General features: G+C 38.8%; 2 protein-coding genes across 2 annotated transcripts in view; one reads left to right on the plus strand and one right to left on the minus strand.

Annotated features, from left to right (window-relative positions):
• Positions 1 to 1194: 1194 nt before the first annotated feature.
• ppt1 (palmitoyl-protein thioesterase 1 (ceroid-lipofuscinosis, neuronal 1, infantile)) overlaps positions 1195 to 19616 on the plus strand; it is a 56537-nt gene continuing 38115 nt past the window's right edge. The window contains exons 1-3 of the mRNA XM_041808998.1: positions 1195 to 1244; positions 4279 to 4352; positions 6540 to 6703. The gene's annotated coding sequence lies outside the window, so the exon portion shown is untranslated. The remainder of the gene's footprint in view (positions 1245 to 4278; positions 4353 to 6539; positions 6704 to 19616) is intronic.
• The window catches only part of fhl3b (four and a half LIM domains 3b), a 28054-nt gene continuing 18409 nt past the window's right edge, over positions 9972 to 19616 (minus strand). The window contains exons 2-6 of the mRNA XM_041809000.1: positions 18068 to 18246; positions 14728 to 14902; positions 13124 to 13293; positions 11976 to 12162; positions 9972 to 10662 (exon numbers count right to left, since the gene is read on the minus strand). Coding sequence (XP_041664934.1) covers positions 10511 to 10662; positions 11976 to 12162; positions 13124 to 13293; positions 14728 to 14902; positions 18068 to 18223 — 840 coding nt within the window. The 5' untranslated portion in view covers positions 18224 to 18246 and the 3' untranslated portion in view covers positions 9972 to 10510. The remainder of the gene's footprint in view (positions 10663 to 11975; positions 12163 to 13123; positions 13294 to 14727; positions 14903 to 18067; positions 18247 to 19616) is intronic.

Below are 19616 nucleotides of genomic sequence, written 5' to 3' on the forward strand. Positions count from 1 at the left end.
CATGAGTATGTTTTGTTTATTTAAAGGTCCAAGGTGAAAGTGGTGCTCTGAACCACTTGTTTTAGGCCTTTATTAACAGAACTGGCTACTGCAATGATCATTGTTTTTTCTAGTGTCTATCACCCAAACATGCATGCCTGTGAAACTTTAAAATGAACCACATGATAGATTGAGTTCCCACACACATAGTCCATAAAAATATGTTATGGACTGGTTTACTGTCTCAGATATCAGTGCTTACTTATCTTTTATGGAGAAAAGCCAGTTCATTCACTTCAAACAGCACTCATAACACAGGCTCATAACAGCAGTGAGATATTTACTCAGTGCTGCATGGCTTATCTCAGCCATTAACGTGGGCATTCCATGCTGTTTTAAGAAACAAATGACTTAGACACTTAAAAAGTTGCTTTTGTGGTACTTGGACACAAAATTACAGCTTTGAACACTTCTAATGTCAACATGCAGCAAACTAACTGTCCACTAGGCAGCACCATAACACAGTACACTACAGCTGATGATAAAGCGACCTACTTCGGGACATTTTGGGGTTCTTTGACTTGTCAAATACAGTCTAACCCATCTAATAGTTTAACAAAAAATACAAATGCTTTTGAGGGAGTTACATTATCATATGATGTCTATAGAAGACCAATGAGACGAGTACAAATAAGTACAAGCTAATAGGTAAATACCCCTGTGAACACCAACTCTCCAAGTTTTGAACTTTTAATTTTCACCAGTTTTTTTTATTTGTGATTTGTCCTTGGCCTAGAACTAAATCTAAGAAAATCACAGAGCATTCTTTCAAACACCTGAATGCTGATATGAGAGGATAAAATGTTTGATTTTGCACTCAGCCCTTAAATATCAAAGATTAAGAACACAGAATAGAAGTTGTAATTATATCTAAATGCTTTTTTTGTTTTTCAATTTAACACTTATATAATTAAATAATAGGTCCATTAAATATAGTAAAGTATTGATTAAATATGCAGTGTTTGAAGGGCACAGTACAGATAACATAGCAGTTAGGCCTGTGGCACAGTACAACATCCATGTCAGAACTATGAAAAGTATTGCAGTTGTTTTGGTTACAGATATCGTGCTTCCTCTTCTTTCACTCCTGTACTTTCAGTCTTTGACACGGCTCTTGTATGTCCTTATATGGGCATAAATAGGACGTTTCAGTGTGCTGACAAGGATCTAAGGAGCACCTGGTAATCATCAGTTTAAGTGCACAGGTAAGAACAATTCAGTGTTTTAAGAACATGAAACTCTTGTAGGTTTAAGAACAAATTTGAGGAAAATCTTGGAAAAATGTCGGTGAATGAATCCCAATACTTCTAAGTCTCTCCCTGTGATAAATTCGCTTGTTTTCCAACTGCGAGACGATCATTAAACTGGTGTAGTGTGTGAAACGGAGCTAGCAGGCTAAGTTTTGATTAGCACTAAGACGTGACAAAGCTGTTGTGGTTCTCTCAATAATGGAAGGCTAAGAAATGACCCAACTCATTGGTGGAACCAGAAATAAAATGAAAACGCTTCTCTTTGTATTTGGATTAGAAAAAAATACGAATTCGAGCGTTGTTCACAATTTATCAAGACCAGCTAGCTGTGTTAACATGTTCCAACAGTTAACGGTCACTAACGTACGCTGATTTATTGCTGTTGTAATTTGGTACCCAGCAGTCCTCCTTTCATCTTTTTATGAATTGACTTGTTTGGAAAGTGTCAACCTATTTATTTAAAGCTATTTCAAAGAGACTTCTCTGTTTCCATCCCATTTTTTTGATGAAAAACATTTCAGAGCCCCTCTAGACTAAAAACTTCGAAGTTCTTGGCAGTGACATGCACATTAGTCAGAGCAGGCCTTATACTCCACATCAGGGAGGATGGAGAGAGGCATCCCGAGGATCCAGATATGCTGAGAAACCGGGATGATGGAGAGACTGACTGGAAAAAAGTCCATCCCAGGAATGCAGTCCTCGGTTTCATGCTGCTCCACATCCCAAAGTCACATCTCATCTGGCAGGAATGACATAAAGACTGTTTTTTGTTGCTCTGCTAGTCTGGCAGGTGGTTTGCTTTGTGGCTGTTTGGGTCCACTACTTTAGATATTACACTATTTCAGCTGAAGTAGTGGGTACATTACAGTGTAATTCTGACACCCTTCCTGGTCGCTGTGGGATTAATCCTAAAAAAGTAAGAAGTCTGCTGTTGATCCCCAAACATTTCTTTTCATGGCATTTAGGTTGCTGTCATTTCAATATTTGAAAAATTTGACGGATTTCATGGAAATTTGGCAACAGACATTCATAGTACTACAGGATGAACTAATTATATCATGTTTTACTTTATGCACTATGCTGTTTTAACTGGTACTGCTGCTGTCATTCCCACAGATTTTTCTTATTCTTCATATCTAAAATATAGCCTACTGCTATTGATACTAACCATAAATGCTACTTGGTGACCATACCATATAATATCCAGTTTTATAATCATATAGTATGTTATATTGTATTATATTAATGATTTTATATGAATATATCAATATATCGCTTCATACAATGATATATGAGGTTGCATTTATGATATAAAATACCATTGTAATACTCGATATATTATGTTATATTATTGCACTTTTAACTTGAATGCTTTTCCTACAACTACATAAATATTCACAAGAAATATTAATATTCATAATGCGATCAAACTGCTCTGTCCATATACCTATATGTTTTTATGTAGGCTGCCAGTAAGTGTACCGTCCCACTTTAAACCAACAATTGTCACCTTAATTGTCTTTATTGCACAAATTCCAAATGTATATACCTCATGTTTTATCTTTTTTAAATGTTTGGTTTATTTAAGTTGCCTTCTCTTATTTGGATCCTTTTCTGTTTTTATCCCCTTCTTTTCTTGTGTTGTTGTGATGCCAGCATTTCCCCTCTGGGGATCAATATAGTGTTATCTTATCTTGCAATTATGATATTCACTGTCAGTATAATATGCTAAAACATGACAACATTTTGCTCGAAGATGCTTAATCATGACAATTTCTCTAGTACCAGCATTACGTTTTCTACATGCTATTTCTAGAAAATATACCAACAATAACTGAATTGGTTTTCTGCCACAAAGGTTGTTTAAAATATTCATGTTCCCTTCAAGATCCATGGTACTGTCAACATCGCCATATGTACAGCGCTTCTCAGTCTCCCTCCACTTTACATAATTGAGGCGAAAATATCCACATGACAGGTGCTGGTAGCCTAATTTAGGGCCAAGACATGTAGAAGGGAGCTGGTTGGTCATACCTACACCCCTTATGCTTACCAGAACTTTGAACATTTAACTTACCCATAAATGTCAGACCCCTCAGAAGGGTACAATCCACAGCAGAACATATGCTGCTGGTAGCTTGAAGCAAACAACCACAGTTATGAACATTTCAATAAATGTTTTTTATTAGGTCTTCTCTTGCATGTCTACTCTGCTAAAGAAGGTTCTAGTAGGTTGAAGCTCTTGATGGACCTTAGTACAACAAGTGCTCCTGGCTTTAGACAAAGGCTTCTCTGCAAACTTGTTAAACTATAAAGTTTAAAAGGTTTGCAGAGAAACAGCAGCCTTTATGTGCGACAACTTTTCATGACTCGGAAGTAGCTCTTTGTCTCCCTTTTCTGACCACTTGGCAAAGCCATAAACAGCACAAAAAGTTAGCCTTTCTCCAGTGGTGTTGTGATGAGTGCAGAAGTACTCTTAATTTTCATACTCTTTACTGGATATACTCTTTATTTTGAAGTGGGTATATTCTATTGAGACACAAAAATAGGTGGGTACACTCAAAGTGATTTTGCTGTTTACATGTGTATCTCTGTGGCCCCTCTACATCTTTACCTGGGTCACTGATTCATTGCTAATGACAGTGCACTGAGCATCAACACAGGTTTGGAGACATACTGCACATTTTTCTCCCAGTGGTGTATCATTTCCTCACCTCCTCCCATGTCTACTTTAGCCATCCAACACATAGATACTGCAGCAAGCGTGAATAGGACCAGCTACTATGTCAGCCAATGACTCACTCACAAGTCACATTTCAAAGTGCTCAACATCACCTACGACGTAATGCAATCTGGCTGGAAACTCACACTCTCGCACCAGAAAACATTCCACACATTTAACTTCAGGGTGTGTGAGTAATGAGGCATAAATGTCCAATGTGTGTTTCTCCACTTAACAGCAATCTTTGTTCTATTTCCTGTCACTTAGGGAAATTATCTGGAAAGAACTGACCAAGGCAAAGCTTTAATAGAGCTGCTCAGAGCCAAAGAGGATTCCTCAAGGTAAACTGAATGACTCTACTTTATGTCCTTTTCTCTTTCAAGAGTAAAGTATAAATTGTAGTTTAGTGCTTAAAGGAATCTGGTTTGCCACCAGATGCTCTTCAGTTTCAGACATTTCCTTTAGGATGTTGAGTATCCAAAGGGTGAGTCATTGCAGCTCTTCTGAGAAGCTCTCTGATGTCAATGGATGAACTTGTTGTGAAGTTGATAACCAACATGTGTGTTCAGTCAAATAACAGGCCATCTACGACACAAACAACATCTGTGGATAATGAATCCTTGTGCAGAATATTGCAAACAGTTTAATTGCAGCCCGACTGACCTTTACTGGAAATGAAGTTTTCCTATCTGCTGTGTTGTGATGTCATTTTCATGTTGTTGTTTGAACTCCCCAATGAAGAAGTAAAGTAAACCCTGGGCATTGTATTTGTATCTTCTTATAAAGTAGTCTGAAATACAGGTTTGATGGAGATTCTTAAACATTTCTTTTTTACTTAACAAATTCTCAACCATAATTTATATCAAAAAAAAATATATATATATATATACGGATGGCCGTTTTAACTTTAGCATTTTGTTCAATCAGATGCAAAACTGACTAGATTCCAGCAAACCACCGTGAGAGTCATTATTCACAAATGGTGAAAACTTGGAACAGTGGTGAACCCTCTCAAGAGTGGCTGGTCAACCAAATTACTCCAAAAGAGCATTGATTACTCATCCAAGATGACAGAAAAGAATACAGAATGACATCTGAAGACATGCAGGCCTCACTTTACTCAGTTAAGGTCAGTGTTTATGATTCAACAAGAAAGAGAATGGGCAAAAACGGCATCCATGGGAGAGATCCAAGTCCAGAACCACTGCTGACCAAAAAGAACACAAAGGCTTGTCTTACATTTACCAAAAAAACAAAACAAAAAACAATCATAAAAAAGAACATCATACCAACCATCAAACATGGTGGTGGTAGTGTGATGGTCTGGTGCCACTATGCTGCTTCAGGACCTGGATGACTTGCCGTAATTGACAGAATCATGAGTTCAGCTCTCTAACAGAAAAACCCAAAGGAGAGTATCCAGCCATCAGTTCATGACATTAAGCTCAAAGGGACTTGTATTGTGCAGCAAGACAATGATCCTAACACACCAGCAAGTCCACGCTTGAATGGCTTAAAAAAATAACGAAAAAATTGGTTTTGGAGTGGCCTAGTCAAAGTCCTGACTTGAATTCGATTGAGAAGCTGATGAGTACTGGCTAAGGGGTATACACTACAAGTTAAAAAGGACAATCTTGGATGAGATTCCCCCTTCTGACCAAAGCAGGCAAAAGCTCAGATTTTTCTGTCACGTGATGTGTTATACGATATGATAAGATACCCTTTACTGTCCCCTTTGGGAAATTTTGTCTTGGGCTCCAGTGAAAATAGAACAATAGTAATTTTATGTCTCCCAAAAACATCTGCCAGACTATTTGATGCATTCATAAATAGAATAACTGAGATTGTATAGTTTAAAATGTGTGGTATTGACTCTAAAATGTTGACAACCTTAAACAGTGGAGGTTTGTTGAATTTCTTTTATGCTGCTTAGTTTTTAACAACAGAATCAACAAAGTATACCAAAAACAAAGATGATGAACCACAGATGCGCCTGTCAGCTGCTTTTATTGAAACAAAAGAAATAGTCCCCATGTAAACTGTTTACAGAGAGGTGAGCTTATTTAACAATGTTACAGGGCAACACAGGCTGTTTCTCACAGAGATGTACTTGTTTATTGTTGAGTGGGTGAGTTATATCAATGTGGCCAACTTATTCTTTTATTTTTGACATGTGGTCCTCAGTGAAAAAAGTGTACACACCTCTGTTATGGAGGAAAAACATATATCTGAAAATCAGGGCTATGAGGCCAACTTATTTACCTCTTTAGAAACCCTAAAGGGGGAATGATTAATCTGTTTGGGTAATTTCAGGGTTCTTCTTTAGTCTTTATTATTCACAGTGACACTGAAACAGACGTTTTGACACTACTAATATGTTAAATGTGGATTCCAAGAGACTTTGGATGACTGTAAAAAATCTGCATTTACAATACTGGAGAGGCTGCAGGGTCTCGTGCAAGGCGTAGCCCCCCTCTCTTCTTCTGCGGTCTGTCAGTCGCAGTAATGTCGTCTAATTACTTTCACAGCCTCCAGCAAGAGTTCCAGCAGAGTTTGGGCCCCTGAGCAGTCCAAGCAAGGGATGACGTGAAATCTTAAATATTCACCGAGGAGCTTCAACCCCATCCTTCCTCCTCCTTCGTCCTCCTCCTGGGACCAAACAAGACCATTCGCCTTTATCCCCACAAACAAGGTCAGAAATATTTCAGGAGGAGTCATGGGAAAAGTTCAAACACATACAGTAACAGCACACCACAGAGGGTTTTTTTCTTGTATTTTTCATCTGGAGTTGATCTTGTGATAAGAATTTTAACAGTGTATACTTAAAAAGACAGGCTTGTTGCAACAAGACAACACTTTTACGCATGCTCATAAAAGATGATCAAAAGCAGGACGTAACAGGAATGTAGATCACTTCTGGATGGCTACATTTTTCAGTTTATGAGGGAATGCTGGGCGCCTGGAGTTCAGAGAGTGCCCATAATTTTACGTTAGCACCTCTCAGGGCCAAATCCATGCATATTACTTATTTTTCCATTCTATATCTTTTTATTCATATTAGAATAATAAATGTTTCATAATTTGTATAGGTTTTGGATGTGGTGGAGTTCTTGGTTATAGCATTTTTCTCACACCAGAACAAAAATATAACACTAAACGTCAATGGCAAAAGGCAACTATTAGAAAAGGTGTCACAGTCCCCTGTAAACAGAGTCACGTTTGATGATTTGTAGGCATCCAATATAAACATTTCAAGATTTCTGATTATGTATTAATGTTGATGTGCAGTTCATTAGGTATACCTAATTAAGTGACTGGTGAGTGTATATTCTTTGAGCTAGTTGTAAAGCTTCAAACATAGTTAAAGGTATTTCAGCTGTCATTGAGCCCAAACAGATCAGAGTTGCCTTTAAACAAAGCCCCTTTTATGAAATTTTTGTCCCTCATCTTGTCAGCTGGTCCTTGCCCTCCTCCTGACGTGGACTTCAGCCTGACAGAGCCTCTGTATAAACACAATCATGGAGATCAGTGCAGAGGTTCTGAACTGTAAATGTTGTTGTAGATTTTGTAAGTTACAGTTCAGTAAAGACTGCATGGGACTACCAATGGAAAAACATCTTTGGGAAATTGGGTGAGGGTTTTTTCAGAGGAACCTTTTCCCTAATTCAGTCTAGGATGAGTTAGTCGAGACAGAGCAAGCTTACTGAAGGATCAGATAAGGAATTATTTACTTTCACTTGAAACATCAAACAAGAGGAATTAAAATGTCTTGCTTGATTTTGTTGTATTGGTGAGACAGGAAAAAATAATAACAGAATTTGACTTTGATTACAACAATCACTATATATATATATATATATATCTGCAGTAAGACAGTTTATTTTGTGCTAGTTTGACTAACTCTTATATTAAATGCATATTAACATGTCAGTCTGATTGAAATCTTACTAAATCAAATTTCTCAATGCTGGACCAGTACAGCTAGGTAATGTAAATTTTTTTCCCATTTTTTCATCATTCAACATATAACTTAACACTTGCTATCTTATTAGCAAGTTGCTAAGATACTATTCATCTACCATTGCAGAGGCGGACTTACCTGATGTGCCAGATAGACTGTTTCACATATCCATTGCAGGACATATTTCAAATTGATCTGGAAAACCTCCTTTACAAAGTGTTGAGGACAGGCAGGACTTTTTTTTTTTTTCCATTTTTGGGCTTTTTTTAGTGCGTTTAATGATAGAGGGGGACGGTGGATAGAACTGGGAACAGGAGTGAGAGAAGTGGGGAGAGACATGCAGGAAAGAGCCACAGGCCGGAATCAAACTCGGGCCGCCCACGCACAGGGGGCATACCTTAAAAAACCACTAGGCCACCTGGGACTTGTAGGACTTTTCAAAAAATTTGAATTGGAGGTGATTGGACAAACTTTGGGCCTGTCACATTTATTACAGCTAATCAGAGTTACAGGACAAAATGAGGTAAAAGGCCTGTGCAGCTTCTCCTGTAACCCAAGCTTGACAGGCAGATGCCATCGAGTCAGTGTGGGGGTCAGCGAATGTATAGGCTCACACCAGTACACACAAGTTATGTCATTTTGTCTTCAGTTCAGCAAGTGTTTGTGGTGTGAGAAATGTTAAAATTGTGTTTTAAGTCCTTCTAGGGGTCAACTTCCTTGAAGATAAAGGCTTGATGCCAAAAAACAAATGTGTTTTTTAGGGCCCACAGTCATTCCTTGAAAAAAGAGGCTTTTTAATTGTTTAAAGAGGGTGCCTTTGAGATTAATCATGTTAATTCTATTACTATGTGAATCCTTTAGCATTCACAGGAATTGAGAATGCTTTTTTTAACCATGCACTTTGACAGCCTTGCAGAGCAGATGGATTAGCCAGAGTTCATTTCTGTCATTAGGCAAATCCTTCTTGCAAGGTTGCAGTCTCAAACGATTATGCCAGGTCTGAAAAAGGACCTGACCAATCAGTGTCATTTGAGAAGAACGAGGCAGTAGCCATGGGTGGGGTTCAGTTGTACTGGAAGCTGAGAGCAATGGCTGTCACCAGTGGAACAATCCGCTTGAATGTAGTTATAGTATAGCAGCAGTTTTATCAGAACTAGACCACATTTTTGTATTAAACAAGCCCAAAGAGCCACATTTTAAGCTTCTCTTGGCAGAAGAGATGTTTTTGTACTCTCCCGACTGGCCCTGGCATGAGTTTTGTCCACCTCTTCCCAAAAGCTTGTATGCAAGGTTTTCCGCATGATTGTGAAATGTATCCCATGAAGTATGAAACAGTTCATCTGGAGTGCCATGTTTTTTTGACTCAGGTGACTTGATATATTTGAAAATTTCAAAGGTTGTCTTGACTGAAGAAAAGGCTAGGTGCTGCACTAGACTTATGGAAACAATGGGCAAACCACAGAACAACAACATTTAGTAAGTTTTCAGAGGCATATAACTTCCTGTCGGTAGTTATTGATCAAATGCAATTTAACCAAACAGTTCTCTTCCAAGTCTTTATTTCAATAAGTAGAAAGGGATTCTACCTGACTATAATTTGCTTAATATGAAGACATTTTGGGATTTTGAGGGGCTAGGATCTTGCCTCTAATGCGATCCTGCCTCCAATTTGATGCTTTGTGGGCTCCTTATTTACATTTAATATGCTTATCTTGATCACTGACAGTAGACGGATAACTCATATTTGATGCATATCTATGATGACTACATTGTGAGGCCCCGAGCAATTGCCTACCTTGAAAAAAAACTGCCCCATGGATGTAAATGTTTATACTTACTGAGCAGTACACTCAGATATAGTATAGTATAACTTTGGACAGCAGGGAACGGTGCCATTTAATTTCCTCTGTAAACCATAGAACAATAGAAAATGATCTGTAGGCTTACTTATGCATGGTGTCATTCTTAGATTATTCAGTCTTAAAGAAAAACACAATGGTTCATTTTTTTTTACATTTTTATTGCATAGATGCCAGTAAAGATATTAAAAATCATTTTAAGAAACAGATACAGCAAGCAGTATGGGAACAGGAGATTAACACATCAGAATACTATTTTAAAAAGTATAAATATGTGTAATGGGCACAGGTTTGAACATTCAGATGTTTGTTATATTTAGCTGTCATGATTTAATTAATATAAAATAATGGATTACACTTCAATGCTTAAACAAAAAGTTTAAATTAAAGGTTTATGTGTAACTTTTCTATGAATGCTTTAGTCGAAGATGTGCAAAACATTAAATAAAGGAAAACAAAGTCTTACATGTAAAGCAGAATATTTCTGCAGACTTTATACAAACATTTGCACTTAAAGCTAATGAGAGTTCAATTTGCAAATACTGAGCTTTGTGTCAGCTGTTCGCTGTGACTGAATAAGTAATATTGCAGTGTTCATGTGCTGGAGGGAGGTTTCTGACATTTTCTGCTTCTGTCAGACGTGTTTGCTTTTGTCAGGCACAGGTGTAGTTAGCTTTGGTCAGTCGTCAGTGTTGCAGTCTGTACACAGGATCTGATCCCGGTCGGGGAAGAAACCAGAGCCCACCAATGACACAGAGCAGCGAGAACACTTAAAGCACGGCTGATGCCACTGCCGGTCCTCAAAAGAAACATACTTCCCATCTCCAAACCCTGTGAGACACAGACACAACACATGAGCAAGCAATGAAGGAATCTTTAACAAGGGGTGGAAAAAATGGTTAATTACAGCCTTGCAACATTACACACATGACATAAATGAAACCAAGATAACATCAGCTTTTGGCAGGAGCTATATATGGAACTGCCGGCTATGTTGACCTCCCGGCTTCTAGTTTACAGCTGTGGTTAAAACACCTCATTCAAGTTCTCATTTAACTCTGGTATGTGGAGTTTCTTGGCCAGAACTGAAAATACTTGCAGGTTAAATAGATGAGAAAGCCAGGTTTAGAGGATCTTGTTATCCGTAGTGGTGCATTATTTTTGTTTTATATTTCCTGTTTTTTGGTGGAAGTTAAATTAAATCCAACATGGGGAGTTGTTATTTGAATTAAGTGTAATTAGTATTATTATTTCCATGTTTTTCAGTCCAGGTGAAAAGTTTAAATCTGTCTCAGGCTTTTTTAATGTGAAACACCTGAAATATCTTAGCTGTCACATGTATTGAGCCGCAGATGATGCAGACTAAACAGTGTCTGCTTCTACTAGTTCATTCAACAAGTGAAACAAAACTTTTTGTTGAAGGGATTCATTGGACAAAAGTAAAAGTACTCATAACACAAAGAGAGGAAGGGACACAAAGACAGCATTTAAGTCACCTAACTTCCTCTACCAATTTGTTGAAGAGTACTGATTGTGTTTTAGTGATAGTAGATGAACAAGATGGACAGGAACCAGGAGATGACAAACGGTTAGACTCTGTATGCCTAAGAGAGCAGGTTGTCTGTCCATATTGTGAGTCCATTATTGTGAACACAAAGTATCTTCTTGAAACTTTGTACATCTCCACTCTGGCTAAAGGATGATCTGAGTAGATTTTCAATCAGACCTGTTGCAAGAGGTGTATAAAATCTAGCACCTAGTCATGCAGTCTTCATTTGCAAGGATTCGTAATACAAAACAGGTCATTCTAAAGAGCTCAGTGACTTCAAGTGTGGTACTGTGATGGATGTCACTGTTGCAATAAGATGGTTCATTAAATTTCATCCCTCCTGGATATTCCAAAGTTGACTGTAAGGGATATTATTAGAAAGTTGAAACATTTAGGAACAACAGAAGCTTAGTGATAAGGTGGAAGACCATGTAAAATCACAGAGCGGGGTTAACGACTGTTGAAGCACATGGCAGAGGTGGATAAAATACACAATGACTGAACTCAAGAAAAAGTACAGTTACCCTGGCTACAGGTCTATTGATCTACTCAAGTAAACTCACATTTGGTGTTTGTTTATATGTGATCCACTGACCTGTGATGGCCGTGTTGCAGCCGGCACACTTCTTGGCGTAGAGGCTGCTGAAACACTTGACGCAGTACGGACTTTCTCCCTGCGAGGTGAACGGTTGTCCGGCAAGTGGAGCTTTGCAGCCTGTGCAGAGAAAACACTCTCTGTGCCACACCTCGTCCTTGTAGGTCACCCCTCCTTTAGTCAGAGGCTGCGAGACAAGACCACAAAATGTGTCACTTTATGTCACAAACAATGATGTACTTTTATCTGTTAGCAATTTGGTAGCAAGTAGAGTCAGCTGTGATGTGTCTCCTATCAAATGCTCATCCTATAATGTGATGATTGGTTGAATAACTTGGAAAAGGATGAAGTGACACGGTGAGATTTACAATAGAGTGTGTATTGTCATGTATTTCCTAACACATTGCGGCACACATATTAATGGGATTCCAACCACAACATTGAACAGAGCTCCCTAACCACTCTGTAAACAAGGGTTAAAGAAGAAAAACAATCCAAATCTCTTATTTATATTGTTTAGTAGATAATTGTAAGTCATAAATTAAGCTTAAAGTCTTTTATTTGGTAATGAAACTTTCTTGTGTTGCTCTATCCTTCCAGTCTTCTAGAACACCAATAATCATCACAATAAAAATTGATTTAGTTTAATTACAGTGGTTGGCAACACATGGTGAGTTAAGATCTGTGGTCATATCTGTGGGTCAGTCATCACCCTTTTGTTGGATTATAACTTTTCATCTTTTCCAGTAAATATGTGTTGTCCAATCTATCCAACCATTTGGGATTACATGGGTTACATAATATAATTTTCCTCACTATTAGCAACTCCGTAACATTTTGAATATAAGCAGAATCAATCAAATCAAACTGTATTTATATATGACATTAAAAACTCTCTGTCAATGTCTCATGTGTCAGGACAGTAGTCCAGTAAAAGTTGCTTTGTGCATAACCTGAAGATCATTCATCACTAAAAGTAAAGAACTCCTAGTCTGCATGCTCAAGACTCGAGAATTCAGGGGAAAAGGTTCCAACCAATCAGCAACCTCTGGTTTTAATAAATGAATCCAGTGTGAAAGTGCAAAACAACTGCAGCTCCTCAAGTTCCATCATTAATAATCAGAATTGATTCTCTAGGCCTGGATCACCTTCTTGCAGTGGCTGCACTGAGGAGCAAACTGGCCCTCGTAGCATGGCACACAGTAGTAGTTGTTCTGGTCTGGGATAAAGGCCTCAGCACCGATCGACTTCTCACAGCCATGACACGTAAAACAGTCCTCATGCCATGTGGAGCCACCGTACTCCAGCATCCTTGAACCTGCAAGGAAAAAGAGACAGAGATGCAGCGGATTAGGACTAAAACTGACAACTTTTCAAAACATACTCTGTTGGCAGGTTGCACCGGCTATGCCTACATTGTGTCATAATGCACTAAACCCTAACTTAAAACTAGTTAGGTGGCAACTTAACTTATATCATTGTTTGGTTTTACAATAGAGGCATAACTTGACTATGACCTTAACCAAGGCCAAAGAGTGATAGGGAGTGGTGACCATCATTAACTTGAGATAATTAAGTGATACTTTAATATTGGACAGCAGAAACTATCTTCACTTACAAAAACAAAACCCTGGGTAAACAACAAATAATCTATTTTTGAAGGATAAAATCGATCAAGAACATGCTGCTGATACCAAACAGCCAGTAAATCTCAGAATGCTGAGTTATCCCACCTTTCAGGACACTCCTAAAACCTGTGCCCTTTGCCCTGTAGTGCTGTAGCTTTGAACTGGAATGACACCTGAGAGTGTTCACACAAGCTCAGAGGAACCCAAAAATTATGATTCAGTGTGACAGCTGAGCCTGTTCTTACACAACCCTCCATCACCAAACAATAACATCAGCTTATTCTGCATCTAAATAATCTGACAGGCAGTACAAAGCAGATCTTTAGCTGGTAAACACAGCTGTAACACATCCCAACGCCGCTTTTTATGTAGTTTAAACCATGTTGCTTTTGGTCTCCTTTTTAGACTGTTATTCAGGTGATTTGCATGTTTTTATTACCTTGTATATTTCTCTTAGCTATGGGTTTCATTTGAGCCATATGCAGGTTTCTACCAATACAAGTGCTTTTTATATTTTCTATGGGTTTTGCATTACTCTTCTAAAGTAGATGTGCTCCACTGCCCGTTAAAACCAGGTTTAGAGGCCAGAAAAGCCCAGAAACTGGACATCAGAATTTAATCATTGGCCTTGTTTTACGACACTTGGGACCTGAAATGGAGCCCAAAGGAATGATTATGTTTTCATCTTGAACTTGGCTGCACTTTTAAGAAAAATTGGGCGAGGGTTGCAGCTTTCAAAGACATCCCAGGCTGAACAGAAACGAAAGAAAAAGACTGCTCATTTCACAGAAGAAGTGGTGAGTGAAAGAATCCCACACGACCCACAAGGCCCGGGTAATTTTCAGTCATCCGACACTGCCGCTGCTCCTGTGTCGTCACACAGCGCCCAGAGCAGAAAACCCTGCTGAGAGATATTTTCAGCCAAGCAAGGAAACAATCATTCTGTCACATCTGAGCTGTCACACCCCAGATAACAAAAACTCATTAGCCTCTTTATCTGTGCAAAGACAGGGTGTGAACTTTCTGTCTGGCTGACTGATTACTCAAAGGGCTCTCCCTGAGGAGATGCGTGACGTCCTCTGCGAGGGGGAAAAACTCAAACAGCCGGTCTCTGTTATCAGTACCTGGCTTGACGATCTTGTCGCAGGCCACACATTTGGAGGAGTACTCGTTGCAGTAGCAGTCGCTGCACACCAGCGCATCGGCCTGGCTGGTGAAAGGCTCGTCTGCCAGAGAGCGGTCGCAGTGGAAACAGCGGAAGCAATGTTCATGGTAATGTCTGTCCTCATAGAAGAGCTCCTGCAGAGAGAAGAGAGTCACACAGAGTTAAAGAGATGGGAAAACAAGTCAAATTTATATTCTAAAAACAACTCAAGTCAACCATCGTGCTGTACAGCAAAAGCATGTATACATCCATGTGGTCAACACCCCATAGTCAGTGTTCAGGAAGGGCAAAAAAAATCTTGGAGAGTGAACACTGTCACATTCATTACAGGCCAATCAGAGCAACAAATCATATGAAGAAGTGGGCATGCCAGACCCCAGGGAGCAAAGACAACATATTCCAAGCTCAACCGACAGTCGCTAGCCATGTTAATGGTCAGTGGAGTCAGTTGATGAATGGAGAGGTTAATGAAGTCGGTGAATCAAACTCATACCATAGTGAAGAGCGAAATCATCTTTTCTACCAAGAAAGTTTTCAGTTTCAGTTTAAAGTTTTCTTTAAATAAGAATGTTGCCCACTTCTAATAAAACTACTACTATAGTACATCCAAAATAATCTCTTTACTGTTTGCCATTGTTTACCAGCTTGAAGTACAACTAAACCATGACCTTGTTCTCAAAATAATTGGTCTGTTCATTCTCTGACTAGGCCCAAACGTTTCAGATTGCAAAGTGGATCTGCCTGATGACATACATGGAATCTGGCTATTGTCAGCTTTGAAGGATTAACAGCAGTGGACAATCAAAAAAGACTGAATACTGAAAAGGCAAAGCCACAGGCTAATGCTGTGAAATCTGCTGTTTATCTCTGATTATTTCACAGTGGTTACACTCTTACAAACTTTGACATACTGTAGAAGTGCAGGGGAGCAAGATTTAGTGTGATTTAGCTGCTGATACAGGAAAAAGAATGATGAATTTGCAGTATTCATTTAAGGGAAACCTAAAAATGGGACAGCTTTTGACGCTGCTGTGATGAATTTAGTCATCAAATACCCATCTTAAAGATGCAGCCCCGAAATTGAGACACATCTTGTTGATAGAAACAGCTGTGGTAAATTTTGTAGTTGTCCTTACAGGGAAGTTTGCTGCAGCCATCTGCTTGGAGGTTAGCAATCACAGACTCAGTTTCCTGAACTCAGGCATGTGGGTGTTTTGTTTGATTGCCACAACTGACCTGGATTATCCAGCTATCTACAACACCCTACATCCAATCAGAGACTTATTTTCTCTTTTATTCCTCCACTGATATTTTCTTTAGAAATCAGAATCACACACACTGTGAACCCATCCCAACAGCTGCTTGTTTTCCAGTTCATCTACAGTTCAAGTGAGCTCCGTGATCAATGGGCCCATTGAACGGTGTGAGGTGAAAAACGTACTTTTGAGGCATGGGGTTTCACGGTAAGAGAAACATCTACAGCAGGGGGATGGAGAAGTATGAGGGATGGATGTTATGTCTTGTGCGGAGGAGGGAAGGCCAAAGCAAGCAGGATCATAATTTACAGCCAATCCCTCACATGGAGTTTATAAATTACAGGACACTGAAGGCCTCATGGCATCTGTGGGTGTTTCCTCTGGGACTGAGTTTTCAATTTTCACTAACTAGAGCTTCTGGGCATCTTAGAGGGAATTAAGCAGGCCATTTCATGTCAGTAGAACAAGGTTTTCTATGAACAACAGCTGGTTTTCCTAAAAAGCAGTAAGAAGTTTGTTGCCTCAGTAGAGGAAAAAATATTCACAACATTAACATGAGAAAAGCAGCAATATGGCAGCATACAAGTACGGCACTATGAGTTAAAGTTCTACGTGTAGTTTCACTTTAGTAAAAGTATCCTTAAGTAAGATTAGAAGCAATTACTCTGGGATCCCTGAGGAAGGACAGCCAGTTAAAATGTTGCTATATTCCTATGCATCTATAATTAAAGCAAAATCTTAATGTTGCAGTTGTTCTGGTTAGAGTAAACAATTTAATAAACGGTAGTTTCATTTAAAAGAATGCTTCATACCTTTGCGAGAGTTGAAATGATCAAAAGAAGTAAACTAGTGACTACCAGGGCAATAAATAAACTTCATTTTCCAGAGGTATGCTAAATATTCACTGGCTCCAGCTGAGGATTTACTGCTTTGTTCCTGTTTTAAATCACTATAAGCTAAATTATTTTGCAATCTTCACCATTTTTTATCATGACAAGACATTTGAAGATGTCAGCTCGGACTACCAAGAACTATGATTGGGATTTTTTTTTAACCTGAATTATTGTTACCTAATTAATACATCACAAAAATCACACATATGCATATATATTTGGTTATCTCAAATATCTACTGACCTGGAAAACATAAAATAAGTCAAACCAGGGCTTTTTTGAGGTCTTCCCATGCCTGAAAAACATGAAATCTGGTGGTTTGTTCAGAAACAGTGCCTATTGTGACATGATTTCTAGTCACTGTAATGATACCTGCCCCTCACCTGGTAAGAAATTAAAAACAGCTCTCACTTATAAAATTATACACTATTTGAAGCTGGAACACTCCTGTCATACATTACATTGGAAAATGGATATAAAGTTTTACTTGGCAGAGAAGGCTCTCCTCAAGAGATGTTCCCTGGGTTAGTCAAGCTGCATGCTTTGACTTTCCAGGGAGCATATGGTCAGAAACCCCCATATGGATAGAAATATTTATGACAGTCCACATTGAATCAATAAAAGTAGTTCAAAAGTAATGAATACATAGTAGCATGAATCTTAAAATGAGGGTGCAACAAGCTTTATGCTATGAAGGAGGAGGCTGGGGTGGAGGAGGTTAAGCTTTGCTGGCAGCAGCAGTGTGGAATTTCAGCATTAAAGCAAGCAGGGATTACTGAGGAGTATGTCATATTTAAATACACCGCTGTGTTGAGAGAAAAAGCTGTTGGAGCTGGGAGGTGATAATCAGGATCAAGATTTGGAGTTTTGAGAGTGGAGACTGGTTGTTTTTGTCAATTAATTAGTGTGTTCTGTACTGTGGTGGTCAGCTCACTGCACCCCACACATTTTAAGAACAAAACAGTTCAGTCTGTCATATTAGTCATCATTTGTGGGATTGCTCACATTTTCAAAACCAATTAATATTTAAAAAATACTTTAATATATTAATCTTTTAAAAATATTTTATAATATTGTCAGGCTTTACAGGAGCTGCATGAGCATTAGTTGAGGACATATGAGTTTTCACAAATGTACAAAATGAACTCACCTTTGCATTATGACCGATGATTTCTTTACATTCCTGGCAGGTGTTGGCATACAGGCGGTCATAGCATGGGATGCAGTGAGGCTTGTCCTCCACCTGGATGTATTTGCGTCCACACAGGGACTCTTGGCAGTTTTTGCAGTCAAATCGGTCACTCATGGTGTTTTTCCCTGGCTGACCTCCTGTGAAAAGGAGGATTCACAGAAACAGTTCATCACTCACTATCCGTGACAAGACAGAGCAGGAAGGAGGAGGAAAGAGATAACTTAGACAGAGAGAGAAAGCAGATAGAGGAGAGGATTAAGTTTTTGGATAAACAGTTGGGAAATAAAGATCAACTAGAGCTTTTTACAACACTACAACGGATTCAAAAGATCCAGGAAAACCTTAACAATCTTAACACAAATGAGGGTACAGAATATTATCAGCAGAAGCAAAAACTTTATTCTAGAGTTACTTTGTGAACAGATTCTTGAAATCATTTCAGCTCTCCTTTTCTAGTGTTTGTTCCTGGAGAGAGAGAGAGAACAGTAGGCTGAAACTAGGGGAACAAAGGGACTGCAAAGTCAATTTGTCCTGAGGTGCTGGTTATGACGAGCTATGTGAACATAGAAACGTATCTGGAATAGAAAGACAAGCAGCCAATGTAGGCTCATATTACAACATGGTTGATATTTTAACACAGGGTTAGAATTAAGTTCGAGCAGACCCTGTCTTTTTTGAATAACCATTAATGTGCAAGAAATGGGATTAAAATCACCTCTAGGGTAACTTTCCATTAGAAAATCTTTTGTTCTTCTCTGGAGAAAACACGATGAAGTGAAGTCAGCGCTATCCGTCCAGTTGACAAAAATATTGACAACTTGCCACCAAAGGAGACCTGATATGGTCAAATGTGATAAAGTCCCCTTCTATGCTATACAAAACATACTAAGGGTTCCCTTTCTTTAGGGTGAACTGTTGCTGTTTTCTCAAAGGTGAAGGATGGTGGCCCTCCAGAAGAGAAAATGTAGTCAAGGGGCTTTCCTAGTTCTCCTTCTTTGGAGATAAAGGACCCTCTATGAACCACTTCTGGCTCCTCCAGTGGATAACACATGATGAGGTGCCTTCTGGGCTACCCTACCAGTGGAGAAGCTACCAGTGACCTGTAGGACAATGATTCTCAACTGGTCAAGACTCAGGACCTGACTCTACCCGACTCTGTCATGACCCAAATTTCTGCAAATTTTAAGCAACTCAAATTAATTTGATAGATAATGTTTCAGTTTCAACTTTAGAGGAACAAAACTTGACAGAAAAAAAGAAACAAAATCAAACAAGCATGTTTGTCATGTCAGAACAGCTGCTATGGGAGGACATGCTGCATACATTTTATTCAACTGCATTTTCCCATGACAGCAATTGTGGCAATTTCTCTAGGGGTTACCTTGTTATCTTGGGAAAACCAGCCTTGTTATCCTAAGAAAAGGACATAAATAGACTTAAATCTTGAAAAAACAAATAGTTAATAGACTGGAGCTTACTTTGATTTACTCCACATTAACACACTGAT

The sequence above is a fragment of the Cheilinus undulatus genome, linkage group 16 (assembly GCF_018320785.1).
Source record: "Cheilinus undulatus linkage group 16, ASM1832078v1, whole genome shotgun sequence".
NCBI lineage: Eukaryota > Metazoa > Chordata > Actinopteri > Labriformes > Labridae > Cheilinus > Cheilinus undulatus.